At 37.0% G+C, this 22909-nt stretch overlaps 1 protein-coding gene across 1 annotated transcript; it reads right to left on the reverse strand.

The window, feature by feature from the left end:
* Positions 1–3032: 3032 nt before the first annotated feature.
* klhl24b (kelch-like family member 24b) lies at positions 3033–21525 on the reverse strand. The gene is made up of 7 exons (XM_073830466.1): positions 21229–21525; positions 18921–19899; positions 17115–17299; positions 13863–13981; positions 9363–9551; positions 7351–7539; positions 3033–5260 (listed from the first exon to the last, which is right to left on the reverse strand). Exons 2-7 carry the CDS (start codon positions 19838–19840, stop codon positions 5060–5062), a joined length of 1803 nt encoding a protein of 600 aa, XP_073686567.1. The 5' UTR covers positions 19841–19899; positions 21229–21525; the 3' UTR covers positions 3033–5059.
* Between the last annotated feature and the right edge of the window lie 1384 nt (positions 21526–22909).

Consider the following 22909-nt stretch of genomic DNA (forward strand, 5'->3'; position numbering starts at 1 on the left):
CAACAAAAAAGCAAAAAGATTGTAGCCTATAGAATAAATGATAGGGTAACTTTTTTCTTTTATTTATTTATCTTATGTAGTTTCATTTCTTCTTTTTCTTTATTCCTTTTTTTGTGTATGTTTGGAATACAGTTTCATCCTCTATAAGTGTCCGACTTGACGGCCGTCTCTTCACTCCTCCCCCGACTGCAAGCGGCTGCTCTCGCCAGCCGGCGGCAGGCTAGTGTAGTGCATCTCGAACGCACCTAACGTCTTCCGTCAAAGTGCCTCAGGTTAACTGTGCTTGTACTTGTTGCATAATCTGTTAAAAACAAAAATATATCACGCTAAACGTTCGCACACAATCTAATTTATAGCCACTCAACAAAAATAAAAAGCTCATTCAAATGTAATATCTTACATTTGGGCGTATTTATGTGCACAGAAACAATTCCACATTAAAACAGGTCAATTTGTAAACACATAAATCTGTTCCAATGTTATTGATGAGAAGTGTCAGGAGCTAATTTGCATAATCCCAAACCGCGTCTCATCCACGTCCAGCTATTTTAGATGTACAAAACAGCTCGTTTTGCTGCTAGATATTGAAAATTGTTGTGTCTTACTATATTATTTTAATGTATTATCTTAATTATAAACACACTGGTTTGTTGTGCAACCCGTTTTACCGTTCTCTTCACGTTAATAGGGTTTCAAGGCTCGTCCCAATCGGCCTGATGGGGGCGCTACAGTGATCAAAAGTACGAAATCACTTATAACTCCTAAACTGTCAGTCGCAGGCTCAAGTGTCTTATGTCGGTGGAATCCTAGGCTCACATTGGACAAAACACATGCCTCAGATTCGATCGTGATCACTTGGATTTTTTGAATAACTTCTGCGAACTAGTCCTAGGTTTTTCACCCGGTCGGAACCAATCCAGTGCAGAAAGATTCTCTGCCCTGCTGAAAAAAACAGCATATGCTGGTATGTATTGGTGCTGGGATGCTGGTTTTAGCTGGTTTATGCTGGTCCTTTGCTGGTTATTGCTGGTCATTGCAGGTCCTTTGCTGGTTTATGCTGGTCCTTGACCAGCAACACGACCAGCGTAAACCAGCAAAGGACCAGCATAAACCAGCATCCCAGCACCAAAACATACCTAACCAGCATATGCTGGTTTTTTCAGCAGGGTGGAGAGTGAATATCAATAATTATTTTAAAAGTTGATATTTTAACTTACCGTCGCAAAGGACGCCAAACCGTTCAAAAGGGGCAGAGCCACTTGTAGTAAAATGGCTATAACTCCTGAAGAGAATGATATCTTCGCCAAACTCAGAACACTGTAAGAGCCCAATGGGGTCACAGGACAAAAATCACGATCTATAAGATCGAGAAAAAATAAAAATAACTATACCTACGCAACCACTTGTCCTATCAACATGAAAATCACTGAGTATGGTCTTGGTCCAAAGTGTCACAAGTGACTATAAGAACATTTGCGTAGCTAAAAAAACGTGGCCGCCATTATCCGATGAATTTTGAGCACCTATTAGATAAGGTTAACAGAGGCCAGGCGTAACGAAATTCGGTGGGCCTGTTTGACTCATGGCCCCAAAGGTCTGTGAGAAATTTTTTATTTTTTATTTTTGCTCTATCTGGAAAAAAAAAACACTGCAGTACAATTCTCTGGACTCTCTCAGTCTATATAAAAAAGTTTAAATTTTCCCTTTGGGAAGCTTTAACGGGGTTGTTTAGAAAAGGGGCCTGTCCAAATTTACCAAAATCCTAAAGCTCAAAGGAAAACTCAAAACTTCTCACAATATGGTGAGTACATGCGACAGGTGATTCTAAACAAGATTGTAATGTTTTAAGGGGATTGGACTACAGCTGGCCTAAATCTACAATCCTACCATATAAAACATGTTTTTTTTCCCTTTCTAAAGCCATCTGAAGAATTTTTGTATACATGTGGTTTTAGTTAGTTCTAAATTCATTGTAAATTTAGCATACATTTTTTTGCCAATTTACACATAAATTATGATTTCCACACATATTGTATGCATTAGTAGAGAATGAGACCCTAAGTGTATCTTGTAAACACTAAGATCTTCAAACACCACACTTGTTTTTACTCTAAAAGCAAATAAAATATGTCAGAATTCTAAGAATTATTTTTGTTTTTCCAGTAAAACAATCATTCATGAGAAAGAAGTCATAGCCCTAAGCAAGAAGCAGATTCCATAGAGGCACGTGTTGTATCATTTTCAACATCAATATGTCCAACTGATAAATGTTCCCATGTTGCCAGTGGCGACAGTTTACAGTTCTTCCCGGTGGGGCTCTGTGACAAGTGTTGTGAAGTCCGCAGTTTTCGTGGAATTAGGCTACTTTATCACCGTTGCCAGGGGTTGTTTTTCATGTTCGCGAGTTGAAGCGACCCCAATAACGGTATATTTAGGCGCTTGGAATGTTAATTTTATCAGGGGAACCGCGCCAAACAACGCGATTGGGCTAGTTTTAAGTATCAATTGGCGGGCTTTGTGTGTAGTGAAAACCCAGCATTCCTGTGACAGGTACAGTAGATCCAGTTCGTGAGCATTTATCTGCAGGTGGTTCTGTAATTCAACACTTCATCTGTTCTTTGTTTGACTAGCATGGCGTTTTGTCGGTTAGCCGACGGTTTTTATTCAAAGCAACTTAGTAAACAAATGAATGCCTCAGTACAGTAGAAGGAAACCAGGGATTGGGTGATTAGCAAAGGTACAACACAAATACATGACTTAAGAAATTAACAGTACTTACTACAGTGATGCCAGGGTTTTGCTATGAGGTTGTTTACCTAATAACTGAAAGATATTGTGGTCTTTATAAATGACTCAGATTCCCTTGTTTTGCATAAGTATATTGGATTGGAATCATCCTTGAGGTGAAAACTGTAAATCTGATCAGAAATAATAGTACGGATCACAATCTGAGGTAGTTATTCATGTTTGCATGTTTCGGACAAAAAAAATAGTGTAGGGTTAGTGGTTAAAACATAAACATAACAACAGTGTACAAATCCATACTAAAAACAGCTTTATTGAAGAAACGTATGCATGTACACCACATTAAGCTCTCGTACATTTCAGTTACTCAGAGCAAGAAAATTTTAGCAACAGTTTTACACATAAAAAATTATGACATACAAGGCTTGCGGTTTCTTTTACAATATTGTACTGGAATTAACACAGACAAGACCAATCACACATCTTTGGCTAGTTGTCAAATGACTATCATCCCACCACAAGGCACAAAACAGTAATTTCTTTTAATGCACTTGAGTAATATTTTCTCAAGTTGCCACTTTTCTTTGCCAAACCATCACTAATTAGCGCTAAAGGCGCATAACAATGATTTTGTATTTATTTTTTGACATACGAGTTAAATAGTTTTTGGCATGCACAGATAATTCAATACCCTAAAGTGTATAAGGATTCACTCAAAAGAAACATTTGTAAAATAAAATAAGAAACACTCATTATGTCTATGGCTTTTAGCAACTGAAAATAAGGGGAAAAAAACAAGCCTGTATAGCAAAAAGACACCAAACTCACACCAATTATTTACACAAACATACAGTCGTTAAACTACACACCAAAAAGGTACACTCAAAAAGGTTATAGGCATAATGTGTGCAGGGTCTTGCGTTGTACAATTCCCAGAGTAAAACGAACAATGTGTGTCCTCAATTGTTCTGGTCTTGCAGCTTAGTCCGACTAACCAAAAGCAGGCAACAGAGCTGACGTCACTGCTCCCTGGTGCACAAACACACAATCCTTTGCTGCTACGTCACTGCACTGTACACACAAATACTGAGCTCAGATTATTGTGAGAACAAAAAAGGAAGAGTTTTATGGGAGCTGTCAACTGGCCGTTTGGCCTGATGCGTCACCGTTGCAAACACTTACTGATACAGTAAACCTGAAGAAGGATCATCAAACTCATATTTACATCCGGGACACTGCGATATATTGACTTAAGTGCCTGGTTGGGGCTTTCAGACATGTATAAAGAATAAATAATTTAAAGCGATAGAACATAATATGATTCACTTATAAACAAGACATCTCTGCTTGTATTCTACATAATATGCAAGAAAGCATGTTTCTAATTGATACGGAGTAATAATACAGATGCTAATCATCATAGTAAGGATCCAGAAGGATGGCATTACTACAAAAGAGCAATAAACACTTGTTTTTTCATTAGAGCCGCAATACTAAGAAATACAGAAAAAGTTAACATCACCCAAATACATACATGCATACGTAAAGAGATATTAAAAGGAACACAGTAAATTAAGGTGCCTGATGGGTTTTTCTGAACCATTTACCGATTAGAAATGGGAGCTCGGCAAAAGTGGTTCCTGCATATTCTGTGTCTATCACACACACATCTGACTTTTATACACACATGATCTGTCACAATCAAACACTATCCACCAGACACAAATAATCACACCGTTCACCCACTCAAAACAACCACTTACACCATACAATAAAATACAATAGAAAATGCAACAATAGTAATGTAGTGGAAAAAAATAATCTTAAATGAAGATACTTTGAAGGGAACAACAAAGTGAGGTTGAGAGACCAGCTAGAATTCAAAGCCAATCAGCTGTCAATCAGTTTAGAAGTATTTGGGTAACGGATTTGGAAATATGCAAATTCATACACAACCTGTTTTCGTCTATCAGGCTTGTAGAAAGAAGATTGCTAAATCTTAAGAAAAACATATGAATGAAAATCAGTTTGTTTTGGGCCCTATTGACTTTCATTGTATGCACTCAAAATATTTTCTTTTGTTTTCTTTCATAGAAAGGCGTTGTGGGTTTGGATCAACATGAAGGTGAGTAAATGCTTAAATGTTTATACTGTACACTGAAATGAGTTATTGTGTAATTGTCAGTTTAACTGACTGGTCTCAAAACGTCTGAACTGAGGGGTTTGGGACTCACCTTACCTATCATAATGCTACATTATCTACAGTAAGGCTCAGTTTATCCATTATGTCCCTGTGTGAGTGTGCTTTTTAGTGTCATGAGTGGTAGAACTTCTCATTGTAGCGGTGGATGGTGACGCAGCCGTGGTAGGAAATGGGGCGGGGCATGGCGGCCACGCCTGTGATGATGCCGGTTGACGGGTCGTAGCACAGGATGGTGTCTGACGCCTCTCCGTTTTCACCACGCCCACCCAGGATAAAGATCTTTCCGTTACATACTGACATGCCGCAACTTTCCTGAAAAACAAGAGCGAGAATGTACACATGCTGGAATGTAAACTCAAGTGTGTGTCAGTTGAGTGCAACACGGGCTCAGAAAGTAAATATGAGCCGGGTTGAAAAGAATTGAACATTTTTGAGGAAAACATTCCAGGATTTTTCTCCATATAGTGGACTTCAATAGCATCCAATGGGTAAAAGATCAAAATTGCAGTTTCAATGCAGCTGCAAAGGGCTCTACACTATCCAGCCAATGAATAAGGGTCTTATCAAGCGAAACAATCGGTCATTTTCTAAAAAAAAATAATTAATTATATACTTTTTAACCACAAATGCTTGTTGTGCACTAGCTTGACTTCACACATTACATAGTCACATTGTAAAGTATGACAGTGTTTAGTGGCACGTAAAAACAAAACAAAAAAGACACTAACATTACGAGATTAAAGTTGAAACGTTTTGACTTTATTCTCGAGATATCAACTTTATTCTCTGAATATTTAGACTTCTCGAAATATTTCAATTTTATACTCAAAACTTTTAGACTTTTCTCGAAATATTGACTTTATTCTCAAAATATCGACTTAATCTCAGAATATTTAAACTTTATTCTCTAAATATTTCGACTTTATTCTCGAAACATTTAGACTTTATTCTCCGAATATTTTGACTTTATTTCTTGAAATATTTTGACTGTTCTCAATATATATACAACTTTTTTCTCTAAACATTTCAAATGTTATTCTCGAAACATTTCAACTTTATTGTTGAAATATCAACTTTATTCTCCGAATTTCGACTTTATTCTCTAAACATTTAGACTTTATTCTCTGAATATTTTGACTTTATTTCTTGAAATATTTTGACTGTTCTCAATATATATACAACTTTTTTCTCGAAACATTTCAATGTTATTCTCGAAACATTTCAATGTTATTCTCGAAACATTTCAACTTTATTGTTGAAATGTCAACTTTATTCTCCGAATTTCGACTTTATTCTCTAAACATTTTGATTTTCTCGAAAAAAAATCTTGAATCTCGAAACATTTCGACTTTATTCTCAAAATATTGACTTAATCTCGAAACATTTCAACTTTATTTTCAAAATATAAACTTAATCTCGGAATATTTAAACTATATTCTTAAAACATTTAGATTTTTCACGAAATATTGACTTTATTCTCAAAATATCGACTTAATCTCTGAATATTTCAACTTTATTCTCTAAATATATAAAACTTTATCTAAACATTTCAACGTTATTCTCAAAACATTTCAACTATGGTGAAATATCAACTTTATTCTCGAAATTTCGACTTTATTCTCTGAACATTTAGATTTTCTCAAAAAAAAATCTTGAATCTCAAAATATTTCGACTTTATTCTTAAAACATTCAAACTTTATTCTCGAAATATTTCTACTTTATTCTTGTAATTTTGACTATTCTCGTAATATTTCAACTTTATTCTCTTAATATTTTGAATTTATTTACTAAATATTTCGACCTTATTCTCAAAATATTTCAACTATATTCTCAAAATATTTTGACTTTATTCTTGCAAGTGACATAGGGAAAAGTACCGACCCAGTGTTTACAAAGCGAACGTGCAAAGAAAGTCAAATGCTCTTTACAAAAACGATGTCAGACGATTTTTAAGTTGAAGGTGAAAATGAGATACCCAACCTTTTTGAACCAGTGTACAAAGACGAAGAATTAACCACACGTGAGCTTTCCAACATGATTATGTAATGCTTAAAGTCGTAGACGCACATCACAGAGCTAGTGCAAGATGAACATTTGTGGTTAAACAATATATACACTTTTTTTTTTTTTTTTTGGAAAATGACCAATCATTTAGCTAGATAAGACTCTTACTCCTCAGCTGAGATCATGTAGAGCCTTTTGAAGCTGCATTGAAACTGCAATTTGGACCTTCGACCTGCTGATTCCCATTGAAGTTCACTATATGGAGAAAAATCCTGGAATGTTTTCGTCAAAAACATTAAATTCTTTTCAACTTAAGTAAGAAAGACATTTTGGATGACATGGGCGTGAGTAAATTATCAGGAGTGAATTAATCCTTTAACTTCATAACATCCAGTACCTGTTTGCTGAACGTGTGGACTACATGCATCCAGTAATCTTCAGTGGGGTCATAGCAGTAGATGGATTTGGTCAGGCCTCCAGAAACATAGATGAGATTGTTCAGTGATACAGCCGTGATGCAGCGTTTAGCGATGGGAATGTTGGCCCTCAGCAACCAGGAGTCAGATTCTGGGTCATAGCACTGAACCTGCAATCACAAACATTTATCAATCCCCCTGCTATTTTAGAATAAGGGTGTTGATAACAACTTCACAGATGTTTTGTGGTCTCAAAAATATGAAATTGCCTTGAGGAAACAAACTCACAAAAACAGTAATCAGCGATCTTGTGTCCTGATATAAAGGAAACATAATCACACGCAGACACAATATCTCCTGAGAAAAGCCTGAATGCATTTTTATCTCCCTCTCTGTGTGGAGTAAGTCATACTGGAGAGGATGGTATTACAGGGGCTTCACACATTTTGGAAATAGCAGACACTTGTGCAAAAGAACACTCTGGGCACAAATGATCCGGGAGACTAATAGGATAGAAACGTGACTACAATAATAAAACAGTCAAATAACACACACACACACACACACACACGCTATAACTAATCAGAGTTAAGCTAGGTGGCACGATTACCATGAGAACTTCTTAAAAGGAAGCAGGAAATGCTCCAACGGTATCAAATTCCCTCAGGCCGTTTTCTTCAGTATCCTAACCAACCATCACAACAAGTATTTTAAAAACACCACGTCAAGCTGTACTCTGTGGAATTATGTGTCCAAAGAAGTTTTGCTTGGGAATTAAAGGTCAGCTAGTTCAAAACTAAGACACTGAATGGCAGTGGAATACAGTGAGGGAATCCAATGAAATATCTGCAGCTCAGTGTTTCTCTCTAAAGAGACACCTGGAGAATGTATCAAAGCGTGCTGACAGATCGAGGTCAGATGGTCGTAGCTGTTGATCTCCATTAGGGGGCAGCGGACAGCACACTCAATGTCTCTGCAATCTATTGTTCAGTTAAGGCAATGTTAGGCCATGATGAAGGGAAAAACTCAGGGTAAATGTAAACAAGCTGGCATCTTGTAACAAAGGGGAGAATCTAACAGCTCAGGGTTTAAGCAATTGATGCCGTTTTGGTCACACAGAATGTAGTAGTTACCATAGTAGGGTCTTTGTATACTTAAACTTCCTGTCTTTCATCAAATGAAGGTATTTAAATGTAGGCTGACCTCTGGTTCAACTCAACTATACTGTACATTGTTAAGTTTTTAAGCTTGAGTTTAAAACCGTGCTGTTATTGGTAACTAAAACTTGAGAAAAAAAACAAAAACTAAAAATTAAAAAAAAGTTTAGGTTGAAGTACTAAAATAACTAACAATTAAACAAATAAATAAATAATAAAAATTAAAAATTTTAAAAACACAAAAATACTAAAATCTAATTTAATATATTAATAAATTCTATAATAGTAGTAAATACAAAATGAAAGTACATAATACTAAATTAACAGTGGTTTAACCCTCACATTGTTTTGACTTTTTTTCTTTTGCAGAAGATATTTAAAAAAAAAAAAGTTTCAACTTTTTTGCCCATACAGTGAAACAAGTGGAGTCCGAAACAGCAATAGACATAATTGAATTTTTTGTAATTTTTGGGAGAATAGTCTCTTTAACTGTCCCAAGTGATAGCTAAAAGCCTTTAATATGACATAGATTAAGGATTTACTACAATAACAGCATTGCAATACAAATAAATATCACCCATTTCTCAAGTAAAACTATATAATGAGAGCTCTTTTCTATACTGTGGCTGGGTTTATGGTCCACTGCACTGTTTAGAGAAATCCCAAGATGACTAGACTGGAAAAACAAAGCATGTCACACCCTCCAGTAGCATGACCCAAAAATAAATGTAATGTTTACATGCAGTAAATGCACAAAGACATGCAGAGATAACCAACAGGGCGGTTTTCAAAGACGCCCTACTCCTCAACACTATGCGTCATGCTCTTCAACAAACCTTATCGGAGCATGTGTTGTCGTCAGGTCCTCCTCCGATCACAAACAGCTTGTTGACACAGCTGGCGACGGCTGGCGAGCTCACGGCCTCCTTCATGGGTGCCACCTCGGTCCAGCGGTTTGAGAAAGAGTCGTAGCATTCGACGCTGCTGAGTCGTGATTGACCGTCGTATCCTCCAACGGCATACACCTGTAGATAAACACAGTTTATTACATATGGGCCCCTACACAATACATCAAACACCAATGTAATGTAGGTACGTTCAAACTGTTTAAATCTCTTTTGTATTGTACACATGACGTTTCTGTGGATGTGAAACGAAGCATGTTGATCTAGCCAAACAAGAACTACCGTTTACCCTTTCATATCGATTCTGATATTGATGTAATGACAAAGGGATTGTTACAGACGCACGCACATGCACAAACCCCGAGGCTAGTACTGCATTAGCGACATAAACAAATCCATGATTATACCTGCTTTTTCATTACGTAAGCGGACTAAACAAACTAGATCTAGACAGCTTGACAACATACGGCCATTCACAGGAAATTCTACATTTTGCATTAGTCATAAGGTAAACACATCACTTCCGACCGTGTCAGCAGTTAGACTCTTCTAGTCTGCTTTTGAGTAACCAGAGGCAGGAATTTTGAATAACTTTGTAGCAAGTCTAAGATTAAGATAAGGAATTTAAAAGAAAAAAAAGTAATCACACACACACGAAAAGTTCTTAGAAATGTCCAAATTTCCTTGACTATTTCCAACAAAATACTGCGCATCTAAAAAAGGCATATTGTCCTACTAAATAGTAGGTGAGAAGCAGTATGCGGAATGAGTAGTATGTATGAGATCATTGTTTTCATAAAACAGAATAAAGAGAGACGTTTAGAATGCCAATGAAGCAATGCAACTCACAAGTAGCTCACATGACAAAGCCAACATGGCTTTGTAGTATATGTAGTATATCTAGATTTCATTCACACTCTTAGAATGTTTTAACAGGGCTGTCACGATTCCTTAATTCAATACGAGTATTTGAAAAAAAATCTGTAATTTGTCCGTGTCGAGTAACAAGCAAAATACTGTGTATTGTTATCATTAAGTGAACTGTTATCATTTACACATGTGAAGTGTCTCAAACTTCATCTCTGCTTATTACTGTGAGTTTGGGTTTATTATAACGTTCATCTGCGAACGTAACGTACGCCTAAGGCGGAGTCCGATTCCTGATTCTGGAATCGATAGGATTTGATTCCAAGATTCCTCAAAATTGTCGACAACATAAGCCAGTCCCACCATAAAATAACCTCGGAATTGTATTTTTCATTAAAACAATCTATCCGAAAGTGCAACCTTTAGAATCGACTCTCAACGCCTCGGAATCGAGGAATTAATTCCCAGCTCTATGTGCGCCATTTCAGATTTGTCAGGTAAATCATATATAAACCTATGCAAACACAAGAGAATACATCAGTATCTTTCTAAATATTTTAACTGTTCATTGTGATTTAAAAAAAAAGCTCAAACCCTCACTCTGAGTTTACATGTTTTGATGTCCACATATTCAAGAAATGACTGTGGCTGTATTTCTGTCATAAAGAAATGTCCAAATATCAAAGATTAAGTGGACATTTGAATCAAATGTTGTTCAGTCAATATTAAAGGATTAGATCATGCAGTAAAGTGTGAAAACAATCGGCAGGCTGATGGCACCCTCAGCTGTCATTTTTGTATACAAATCCCTTGTTTTTCGAAAGAAATAAAGTTACAGCAGGAGTCTGCGTCTCTCGCCTCCCCTGAGCCCACTGTGTTTTAACAGACCCCCTAAAGCGTGCAGTCAGAGTGATGGGGTAATCGAGAATAAATGGGGGAAAGTCAAATCAGAGGAGGCAATGCCTCCATTGCGATATGATTGGATGTGACTGCTTATGATCTGCTGTGATTGGTTAATGCAATAAATCCCGCCTCTTGTGTTCGTGAGTGTTCGCGTTCGCAAATCAGTCTAATGGCCTTAACCGGATATTTAAAAAAAAAAACTCACAGATATAGATTTAGATATAACTATGTTGTTACACCTAATCAGCTTGGTGAAATTTGAGTAAATCTCTGTGTCTGTGAACAATATTTACTGAGCTTTAATGACTGATGATCCAGAAACTTCAAAAATAGTTAAAAGTGAACTATTTAAAAGAATAGCTGAACAGAAGTTCACAAATAAAATATATTGTTTAAATTGTTACTGCCTTGTTGACGTATTTTGGAATAGATGCTTAAAACACTTAAAAACACTTTTCTCCAGTTTTGACGTCAACATAAACAGACATGCCCTTATCAAATAAGCTGGCAGAATGCCAGTAAAGATGTTAACATGCAGAGGAAAATAGGCGTAACGGTAGAAATCAATCAGGTTTTGCATAAATCATTCAAGACTGTTAAAAACCACAGTTGAAGGCATTTGCATGACCTGGGTTATTATCCAGTGAATGTAAGACTCATTGGCAGCATCCAATAAATGTGATCAAAACATCCCCGCGGCGAAAACATGACCTTTCTGAGTGCAAAGTGCTGACAGTTCTGTGTTGTAACATCACTCACTTTTGTTTTTCCAAGTCCCCAAAGAGATTTCGAGAAATTTCTCGCTAACACTCAAATGAAAACACGTGGAACACAAAAACCCTCCCTCTTCTGCCTCATGTCTCCATGCCGTTCAAAAAGAAGAAGGTAAACATGTTTCCCTTAATGGAACAAGAAAACCGGTCAAACCAGTGCCGGTGCACGAACATGCTTAAACACAGAGGGGCCACACGCCGCTTACGCAAAACAAAGCCATGTGCTTTCTGGTAAGCTCTTTGTTCAGAGTCAGATATTATTGAGAGAGTTCTTTCACCCCTGGGACTGATAAGATGGTATAGCAACAAAATAGCTCTTTATCATTAAAGACTATAAATGTCTTCAGTGGAATTCAGTTTCCAGTTCACTGTGTGCCTAAGTGAAAAGGCTAATATATGCTGACAGGGTGTGAGTCATTTTCACTTGAATGTTAATTAAAATTGTGTCACACATACACAATAATCACATACAGTATATCTAACAAGTGTCAGCACGGCTCATATCACATTATCTTTTTGTGACTTCAGTTGATTAGATTTCATCCGTCAGTCATAAATCTTTCATAAAAACCAATAAATCCAACCGCAGTCAAACAATCCATACGTCTGAAGAGCTGTTGCTCAAAAACAAATCCAAATGATCTTTCGGGGTCAAATGGGTTTGAGTCTAAAACTATCATCTGCCTCAAAAGAAACACAAAGAGACTCTAGACACCCAGAGACAGAAAGCTGAGGGAAGAATATCTGAATAAGCCGCAATACAAAGCATCAAAACAAACTAACCCAAAGAAAGAGGCGTTCAAGCAGACAACTGGCTATAACTTACAGCGCATGTTAATTAGTTATTGCACAAGTAGCTTTTGTTGGCTCGGCTCATTCCATTCACAACAAGACAGTCTTAATTTATTAAACCTTTGAGCTGGTTCCTCACCGAGTGCATGAAATGCATCAGATCTTTCGCAAACAGAATTAAAGAACCCCCCCTGCCAAAGTAAATCAGATCTCTGGAGCTGATTATGGCTGTTAAAAATGTTGAAAACATTGAAAACAGGCTATTAGTGATCTAATATCAACTTAAGTTGACAGATCCAAATGCTTTAGCCAGAGTCCTTTCTTTATGATACAGGCTTGATCACTTCAACATCAGTTACTGATTATTAAAAACTGCACTGTAAGCAAACCAGCTCCGAGGGAGAGGTTAAAAATGATGTAATTGTTTAATAACAACAAGGAACAAGATCCAAGCAAGTCAAGAGGGACGAATGGAGGCTCAGACAAAGAGGACTAAATGTCAAACAGGCAATCACTTATAAGGGTGGGAATATGTTTGAAAGCTAAATATGGGTTAAGATATCTTAACACCCTTTTTTTTTTTTACCCCAACAACACCACCGTCATCAGAATGGAAGTTGTCTTATATAATGTGGCATGACTAACTAAGCCAACACTTTGATTTATGGAACTCATTGGAAAGTCAACAGGCCTTTAGGATTTGGAATGTATTGGTTTATTATTGGCTTCTAAATGTCTTGTTTGATGGTTTTGTACTCTTGGCAGATACAAATTCACCACACAATCCACATTGTGGTTGAGGCGAACCATGTTTATCCTTGCTACAAGTCAACTGGTATTACACAGTTTAGTCTTGTGTAGTTTTGCTCATAATTGAGTGCAGGGTAAACAACCTTTCCATGTTGGCATGAGTCAAATTTGGCTAGCATCTACAAAGAATACTCTTGTTTTAATTGGCCTTTGATGTCAAAAACAAAATATATGGGTTGCGTTTTTTCGTCTATTTGAAAAGTTCATACACCTGTTCAATTGTCTTTAGCATAATTTTCGCCATCTGCACACCTTTCGAAACAGATCTTGGAGTGATCAAACTCACCTTTCCCAACAAAACTGCCATTTTGTGTCTCCAGCGGCCCTTGTTCAATGAGGCAACCCTGATCCAAATGTTGAGCTGGGAGTTGTACATCCAGACATCCCTGCTGTTGATTCTTCCACCTGAAATTGCATCACACAAGCAATATTTTATGTCTTGTTATGTACTTATGCAATAATAAAAAGGTAAATGACCTATGACACACCAGTTGAGTGTTGCTTGTTATCTCATATGAACACATGAATAATATGTGAATGATAAAACTATAATTGGACATGTTGGCCCAGTTCTGAGGTGAAGCAACATAATTACAGATCAACAAGCCAGAAATATAGGCTACTGTCAGGTATTTATAAAAATAATTGTGAACACAATAACCACCTTTATTAATTATATATACACAATACCATTGTTATGGTTGATTTCCTACTTTGAATCTGTTTCTCTGAATCATCTTAAGATCCTTTGCTAACACTTCAATGCTTGAAATAGGTTTTGTACAAAAATATACATACATTACCAGTCAAAAGTTTGTGAACAGTTTTGAAAGCCTGCATTTATTTGATCCAAAGTACAGCTAAAACAGTAAAATACAGTAAATTTGAAATATTTCTATTTAAAATAACTGTTTTCTATTTGATTTAATAATTTATTCCTGTAACTTCAAAGCTGAATTTTTAGCATCGTTTCTCCAGTCGCCTGATTCTTCAGAAATCATTCTAATATTCTGATTTGCTGCTCAAAGAACATTTATTTTTACTATTATTATGTTGAAAACTGGTTTTTCATGTTTCTTTGATGTTCAAAAGAACAGCATTTATGTTAAATAGAAATCATTTGTAACATTATAAACATATTTACCATCACTTTTGATCAATTTAAAGCAATCTTGCTAAATAAAAGTATTAATTTCTATAATTTCTTATAATTAAATAATAAAAATGTTTCACAATATTACTACTTTTGCTGTATTTTGGATCAAATTAATGCGAGCTTACTGTCCGAACACTTTTGACTGGTAGTGTACTGTAGATAATATTACATTGTACATAATTTAAAGCTGAATTTAAAATTGAATTGGATTATTTTGACACCAGAGAGTAAAGAAAAATCAGCCAACAAGTGTCTGTTTAGAAAGCATCCCAGGATGCACCTCATGACGTCCTGAGCTGTAATCTAAACAAGGGTGGCTACTCAAGAACTAAAATTGTAAGTTAGTTTTGATTCGTTTAGTCACCACGTAATTCCCATACTTCAATTTTCCATTATTTCATAGTTTAAATGTCTTAACTTACAACTGCACAATGTAAAAATAGTAGTAATAAAGAATGAGTAAGTGGTAAATATGATGAAACATCTGACTGGTAGCGCATCGATTAACATGTGTACATCTGTGTGATTATGCTAACAAAAACGAATCGTCTACGAAACTGTTCCAGTTCTTCAGGAAGCACCGGCAGTGTGGAAAGAACACACTGGACTCAGCAAAGCTGCTCAACCTGAAACTCATCTTTCTATTGTGTCAATTTCCATTCTTTTCTGACTGACACATCTTAATCTTAAGTTCACCTTGGCTTCCCGCCTTGGAAAAGCCTGCCTGGTTTACTGAAGAAAATTCAAAGAAGAAGAAGAAACAAGATGTGTGGGGAAGGAATGAACTTAAAGGAGGTTGAAACTAGAGAGAAAGATAGAGAGAAGTGTTAACTAGCAGGACTGTTCTCATGGAAACACGTGAGCGCTTGGCACATGCAGAATGTAAACCGATCGCTCAGGATTCCAGCCCCCTCACTCACCCTTGCTCTCTCTCTCTCCGTCTCTAACAGTCTTTTCTCATGAGATAGCTGGTAGTCCTGGTCTCTTTTAATCATGTCTCACAATCTTTTTTTGCTGAACCTGCTTACTGTTCAAAGCGTGGTGCCCTGCTGTGTCTAGCAAATCCCTGCAGACTAAACCAGCCAGAGGTAAACATCAAACTAGGTCATCTATAATAATTTGAGAAATTAATGACAGAGGATACAAATGATTGACAGGTGGCATACAAAGACAAGCCTTAGATATAAAATACACACAATCTTTAATTTTACAAAAAGTAATTCTCATAATAAATACTTTATATTTCTGTTAGCTTTGAGGTTGTGTATATGCTAATGTACCAATGAAATGAGCAGACATACGCATTCAAAATTTACAGTCCACGTCAGACCAAAAATATTAATAGCTCATATTTGACCGACAAGATATTCAACATTTTATCCAATCAAATGCTGTCTAAAATTAGAATGTACACTACCAGTCAAAAGTTTTTGAACAGTAAGATTTTCTGCTCGACTGCTCACCAAGCCTGCATTTATTTGATCCAAAGTACAGCAAAAACAGTACAATTTTGAAATATTTTTACTATTTACAATAACTGTTTTCATCAGCAATTTTCAGCCTCATTACTCCAGTCTTCAGTGACACATGAGCCTTCAGAAATCAGGTATATTTAGAATAAGGTATATTTGATGAATAGGAATATCCAAAGATCAGCATTTATCTGAAATAAAAAGCTTTTGTAACATTATTACATTGTAACATTATACACTTTACCATTCAAAAGATTAAGTCAGTAAAACATTTTTTGGAATTCATAGAAATTAATAGTTTTATTTAGCAAGGATGCATTAAATTAATCGAAAAGTGATGATAAAGACATTTATAATGTTACAAAAGATTTCAGATAAATTCTGTTTTCTGAAACCTAAAATAATTCTACTCAGCTTTTTGACCATCATAATAATAATAATAATAATAAATGTTTTTGAGCAGCAAATCAATGTTAGTCTGAATGTTAGAATGATTTCTGAATGATCATGTAACTGGAGTAATGATGCTAAATATTCAGCTTTAAAAATCAAAATCAAATAAATTTGAATGAAAATGTTTTTTTTTAATGTTTTTACTGTACTTTGGATCAAATAAATGCAGGCTTGGTGAGCAGAAGAGCCTTCTTTTAAAAACTTCAAAAATCCTACTGTTCAAAAACTTTTGACTTATAGTGTACCTGCCCTTAATACTATCATTAGAAAGCAGAAAATCATCTTCCTGTTGTAAACAAAAGGCTACTGCTGTTTTCAAAATGGAAAAAGGGCTTTGATATTTCCTGTCTCAATAGGAAATGCATCAACGCTGGGAAGAATACCAAGTTATGTCTTTCCACTGCCTGCGAAAACATTTTAGCATTTGTGAAATGTTATTATAAATATCCATGATTACCTGAGACCAGAATGTCATTCCTGAGGGCACACACTGCATACTCTGACTTGGTGAACTCTGGGAGTTTGGCTAAGGATTTCCATTCCCCAGTTACAGGATCGTAGCATTCAGTATACGGCAGGTTGAAACCCCCCATCCTCTCGCACCCTCCGACTACCACAATGACTTCTGAGAATCCAGTAGACCTGCAGGGACACGACAGGACACATGGGTGAATGTAAATCATTAATAGTTCTGAAACATGGAAAGGGAGCACTCTGTCAAACATCTATTGTTTATGTTATGTCATTTCTAGCCTATTTTGTTCTCTGCAGTGACACTTTAGTGAGAAAAGTTCAGAATCCATTCTAAGAATAGCAGTAAACAACACTAGAGCCCAGAGCACAATAAGCATTCTCTTCGCAAAGAACCAATCCACAGGCAAACACATTTCATCCAGAACTAACTCCCCCCAGTTTTTTTTCCCTGAAATCATCTGCCTAGAAGACTGAGCTCTCTGTGTAAACGATCAGGGGGCTGGAGAGTGCATAAGCGAAGGCGCTAAAGTTAGAGTTGAACTTTGAATACACTCTCCGAGGGAAAGAACGAATCAAGCCAGTCGCTTGGTCAATTCATGCAAACATGGAAAATTTAGATCAGTCTTTTATGTGTGATGTAATTAGTCTAAATACACCACACCCACACAATCCCCAAGAATAATTAGGGGAGATCGGCCAGGCCCTATCCAATAATTCAAATTTAAGAACCATCCCAAATCTGCCTGGAAACAGAGGTGGAACTACAACCTTCTGCCAATTGTAAACCGACACCCGTCTGAAAACTCCAACACAGCCCTCTATAGCTAAGGAGGTGTTTTGACTTGAGAGTACCCGGTTTTCACCAAACCAAAGAAAGAATGTATGTCAAGTTGTAAACAAAAGCACCAATATATAGCAAGCTTTTGTCAATGTTTAGCCGGTTGCGTGAGACTGGGGCTGCAGTTAACCTAATGACTGTGCTACACCTTTCTGCAGTCTATAATGAGGCTGTTAATAATTAAGCACTGTAACGTTGGCGGATCCTTCAGCGAATTACGCTGAGGCACTTACAGTCATCTCTGAGAAAAACACAAGTTTGCAGTTCCCCTCCCCCTGCTCTCTCTCATCCCACGTTCCTCCAGACATAACAAAAACAAAAAAGCGCGTGCTGCAAGCAGGATCGGGTCAACAAGAACATGTTTCGAAACTCAGGTGTTATGAAGCTTGTGGAGGAAGAATGTGTACAGACAAGCCCCACCGAGAATTTATTTTGCCTCACTGCGCTGCAATACAGCAGGCCTGAAGGGGCCGTCTTTTCTTGCTCCGTCTCGCTGTACTTACAATGTGGCTTGGATTGTAACGTATCCATAAATTTAACCAATAGGTTTCCTAATGCTCAACTACAGAGTGCGAAGCTATAAAAATCAAGCCTTCAAGTTACTTCAACACATGGACTTGTCGAATCATGCTTTCAAGTTTTGAAGACGACTGAATCTATAATGTAACTTTCTGGGAAATTTTCTGAAAAATCTTTAAAAATGACTACGACTACTAAACCACAATTTGTTTGATTCTGTATGTTCTCGTTGGCTAATAATTTAAAGTCAACTCTTGGTAAGCAAACCCTTTGATATTGAGTGAATTGGACTTTTTTTAACTTGCTTGGTGCATTTAGTGCACTCAACCGTAGATTAATAGGATGCTTGCATCAGTGTATAATTATAGGTCATAAATTTAATGAAGACCTTCACGGCAGAGGAAATGCCAAAAGGTAGGACGCCAGTAATACCTGCGTGGACGGGTTCGAGGTGACATCATTTCATTGCCCAACACATGATAGCGTCTGGCTTCGTGCAGAAGCTGATAGCACTCTGGTGCATTTTGGATCAGCTGGTCACCTTCTACTGTCTGCACGAAATAATTTGGATGCAGCAGGGGCAGTCGGACGTGGATGAGAAGGTCTTTAAGCATGATTCGGCGGTGCTCCACGTCATAGTAAATCCAACGCATGACTGCCTCAAACACGGTCTCCTCCTTTCCAATGACTAGCTCGTCACTAGCAATGTACTCCTCCAGTTCTTCCTTACGCAAGTCCAAGAATTCTTCATGCTGGGCCACATCGGTAAAGCTCTGCAGAGCGTAAGAGCGGCAGCGGCTGGCCAGTTGCTTGAGGGAATGTGCGTCAGCAAAACGCTGGATTCCCAGGCAGTTGCAAGGGTCAAGCTGGTCTTCCAAGAACTTGGCACAGGCATCACGCAAAGTGCTGATCTGGAAGAGGCTGGAGGTCTCAAAGAGGAACTGCACGTTATCTGTAGTGATGCGGGCACGTCCCGTGTAGACGTACTGCAAGAAGGTGTCCATGGCTTCAGCACGGATGCCGTTGATCTCTACTAACATCTCACGGCTCTCCCGGTGGTCGTTGCAGAACATTGCACGGAAGTAGCTACTGCAAGCTGACAACACGGCACGGTGACACGGGAACTCGCGACCCTCCACACTGATCACCACGTCTGTGAACAGTCGGCCGTCACGGAACTCGTTGAACATTTGCAGAATGCTCTCGGAGTGGCACGGGCCGGAGGAGAAATCAAACACATCATGGTTAGTGAGGGACTTGTTGTCCACCTCCAGAACCTTTCGCTTGACTGCTGGGGACTCACGCACTCCAGAGTCCTCCCGGTTCAGTCTTCTGCCCAGAATAAGTACCATTGCTTTTAGACCAGTGAGGCCCAAGGCCTTGTAGACAAGAGAAGAAAGTGGTTCCTCAGCTGAAATTAAAAAATAAATATTATTTTACTTCTTGTAAGCACATAAAAATGGCAATGAGTCACATTTCTGAGTCATAGCTTTTGTAACCTTTAAGTGATAATATATAGAATATAAAAATATGCTTTATGAAGTTAAAATAAGCTTAAAACAACAACTAAAGCCTATGCTTTTCAGACAAAATGTGACTCTGGACCACAAAACCAGTCATAAGGGTCATTTTTTTGAATTTTTTAAAAGCTGAATAAATAAGCTTTCCATTGATGTATGATTTGTTTGAACAGGACAATATTTGAAAATATGTTATCTGAGGGGGCAAAAGTTGTCCAAATGAAGTTCTTAGCAATGCATATTTCTAATCAAAAAATTTTGGTATATTTATGGCAGGAAATTTACAAAATATCTTTTAAAAATGTACAAAATATCTTAAAGAAAATCAATAATTTTGACCCATACAATGTATTTTTGACTATTGCTACAAATATACCTGTGCTACTTAAGACTGGTTTTGTGGTCCAGGCTGGGTCACATCCACACAGTAACAAGTCAACAAATGTGACAAACATGAACTATTAAACATTTAAAGGTTAAATTACACTCTAGCTGTTTTTTCATGTCATAAAATACAACACTTTACATAAAAACGACAAGCCTTTATCAACTTTAAGTTGACATTGTTATGCCAACCTGGCAACCTTTTGTTTGTCACACATTGCACATCTCATTGCCCCAGGTGAATTCACCTTTAGACTAAACTAATGATGCTTTTCTTGTCCTGCTGCCCTCTAGCGGTCACTTCCGTATTCAACAAGTGGATCAAAACAAAGAACTTCGGGAACGTCAACAAAATCTACTTCAATATGGACCTGCCAGCACGTGTTGACTGACAAATTAATCATAAAAATATACATGTATTTTTGATATTCTGCTAAATCATGACTAAAGTCAGTCATAACGAATTTTTTTTTAAGTTAACTGCGTTTAAAACATATTTATAGCATACTGTAAGCTTAGTCAAAAGTCCCAAAAGGGCAGAACATAATTTTGTGTCGCAGTTATGCCTTTGTGCCTCACTATTAACAACAGATACCTCGATATGAAGAATTTTAGATAAAAGTGTGCAAATAATATTTTTGCATTGGCTACTCGGGGCTTACATATAAATACATACATAAATACATATTTTTACAATTAAATGTCACAGGATGTATTTCATACTCGTATATTTTAAACTACCATAGCTACAAAACTGTTACTGAATAGAATAGAATAGAATAGAATAGAATAGAATAGAAAGAATAAACTTTATAATATAACAATCATAAACTTACCAGTTTACAAAGTGAAGAGTTTGTTATGGAAGTCTCGTCAGTATGTAAAATGTGAAAAGCAGTCAAGGAAAACTCTGCTCGTTTACCCGTCGGCGGTCATCTCTATTCCAGCAGTGAACCCAAAAGATCGTCTGGAAAAAAACGGTCCGCTGGGCGCTTTATTGCCATCATCACATCCGAAAAACACAAGCGGCAATCAGCTGATGACGCAGGGAGTTCTGGGAAAAGTAGTCACCAATGTAGAATGAAAGTATGGCGCTAAAGACGCGGGAGACTACAAGTACCACAGTTCTCAAAACGCCACATGGCCACAGATTGTTTGTAAACGTTTCATCAGTCACAAGAGTGGCGGAGGTGAATCTCAAGTCCGAAAGATTTCCAACTGACGTTATGTTTCCGTAATTTCTAATAAGAGTTTCTAAGAAGGTTATAAATGTTACAAACTACACACTGGCCTTTTGAAATTATGAAACGGTCAAAAAGTAAAGACACGGTTTAGTAAACAATCACAAATATAATCTTATCTCTAATAATCACGCACGCACGACTTTCCATTGACGTCTATTGTTATTGTAGCCTACTGCACAAATGCTACTTTTTATCACCTAACTCTAAACAACAGAAGATTTTAGAATTCTTAACACTTCTAAATACATCGCTATAGTGTTTAGTAAAACTGCAGGGTTTTTTTCTAAAGCAGATTACAGTTTTTCCTACATTGTGAGGACATCTGTCGTTTTTGTTTAATTTGGGCAACGTTTTTTTCTTTTTCTCAAGTATTAACAATGTGGTCGAGATTCAAGGCTCTCTTTCTCGCCTCCATTGTATGAGGTTCAAGACAAAGATTTCCTTCTGGCGCAGTCTTTCAACAGCAAAGGCAGTTTAAACAGTGTCTGGCTCTGCTGGAAAGCAGGTGAGGCGGTTGAAGTTCCTCTCTTCTTCTGAATGCCTGGAGGGTAAACGTACAATACAGACGGTGAATTACTTAGACCTATTCAGTGACTGAAATACACTATTATAGCTTTCTTAACTCTAAATAAAATAACTTTTATAAGGACCCCCCCCCCCCCCTCCCTCCCTCCAAAAAGTACTCAGGCCATCTAAGATGTAGATAAGCTTGTTTCTTCATCAGAACAGATTTGGAAAAATTTTGCAATATATAATTTGCTCACCAATGGATCTCCTACAGTGAATGAGAGTCAACCAGTTTATAAAATTATCACAATATCCACTCCAATAATTAACATCTTGTGAAGTTACAAGTTTTGTAAGGAACACATCTATCATTATGGTGTTTTAATTTTAAACCATTGCTTCTGGCCAAAATACGAGTCCATAATAAAGTCCGTCCTCTGTTATCCCCCCATCAAAATCCACAACATACAGTATTTGTTTAGACCTGTTTTTGTGGATCTGTGCATATTTCTTTCCTGGTTAAGACAAGATTACTTTTTCCACTGGAGAAGGCAGTATTATGGAAAGGACTTGAAAAAAAAAAAACATCTTGATAATGGATTTATTTATTACAAACAAGCAGCTTTTCACTTCACAAGATATGAATTGATGACTGGAGTCATGTGGATTATTGTGTTTTTATTGTGGCTCTCATTCTGACGGCACCCATTCACTGCAGTTAAATCGTTTGGTGAGCAAGCGATGGAATGCTAAAATACTCTAAAAT

Source organism: Garra rufa, chromosome 24 (genome assembly GCF_049309525.1).
Source record: "Garra rufa chromosome 24, GarRuf1.0, whole genome shotgun sequence".
In the NCBI taxonomy this organism is placed as follows: Eukaryota; Metazoa; Chordata; class Actinopteri; order Cypriniformes; family Cyprinidae; genus Garra; species Garra rufa.

Excerpts from the sequence above, each read along its gene's own strand:
- klhl24b (XM_073830466.1), bottom strand. The coding sequence starts at position 19,840 with ATGGTACTTATTCTGGGCAGAAGACTGAACCGGGAGGACTCTGGAGTG. Across the intron at positions 13,982-17,114 it reads GAATGACATTCTGGTCTCAG|GTGGAAGAATCAACAGCAGG; the intron begins GTAATCATGGAT and ends ATGCAATTTCAG. Across the intron at positions 7,540-9,362 it reads ACAACACATGCTCCGATAAG|GTTCAGTGCTATGACCCAGA; the intron begins GTTTGTTGAAGA and ends TTGTGATTGCAG.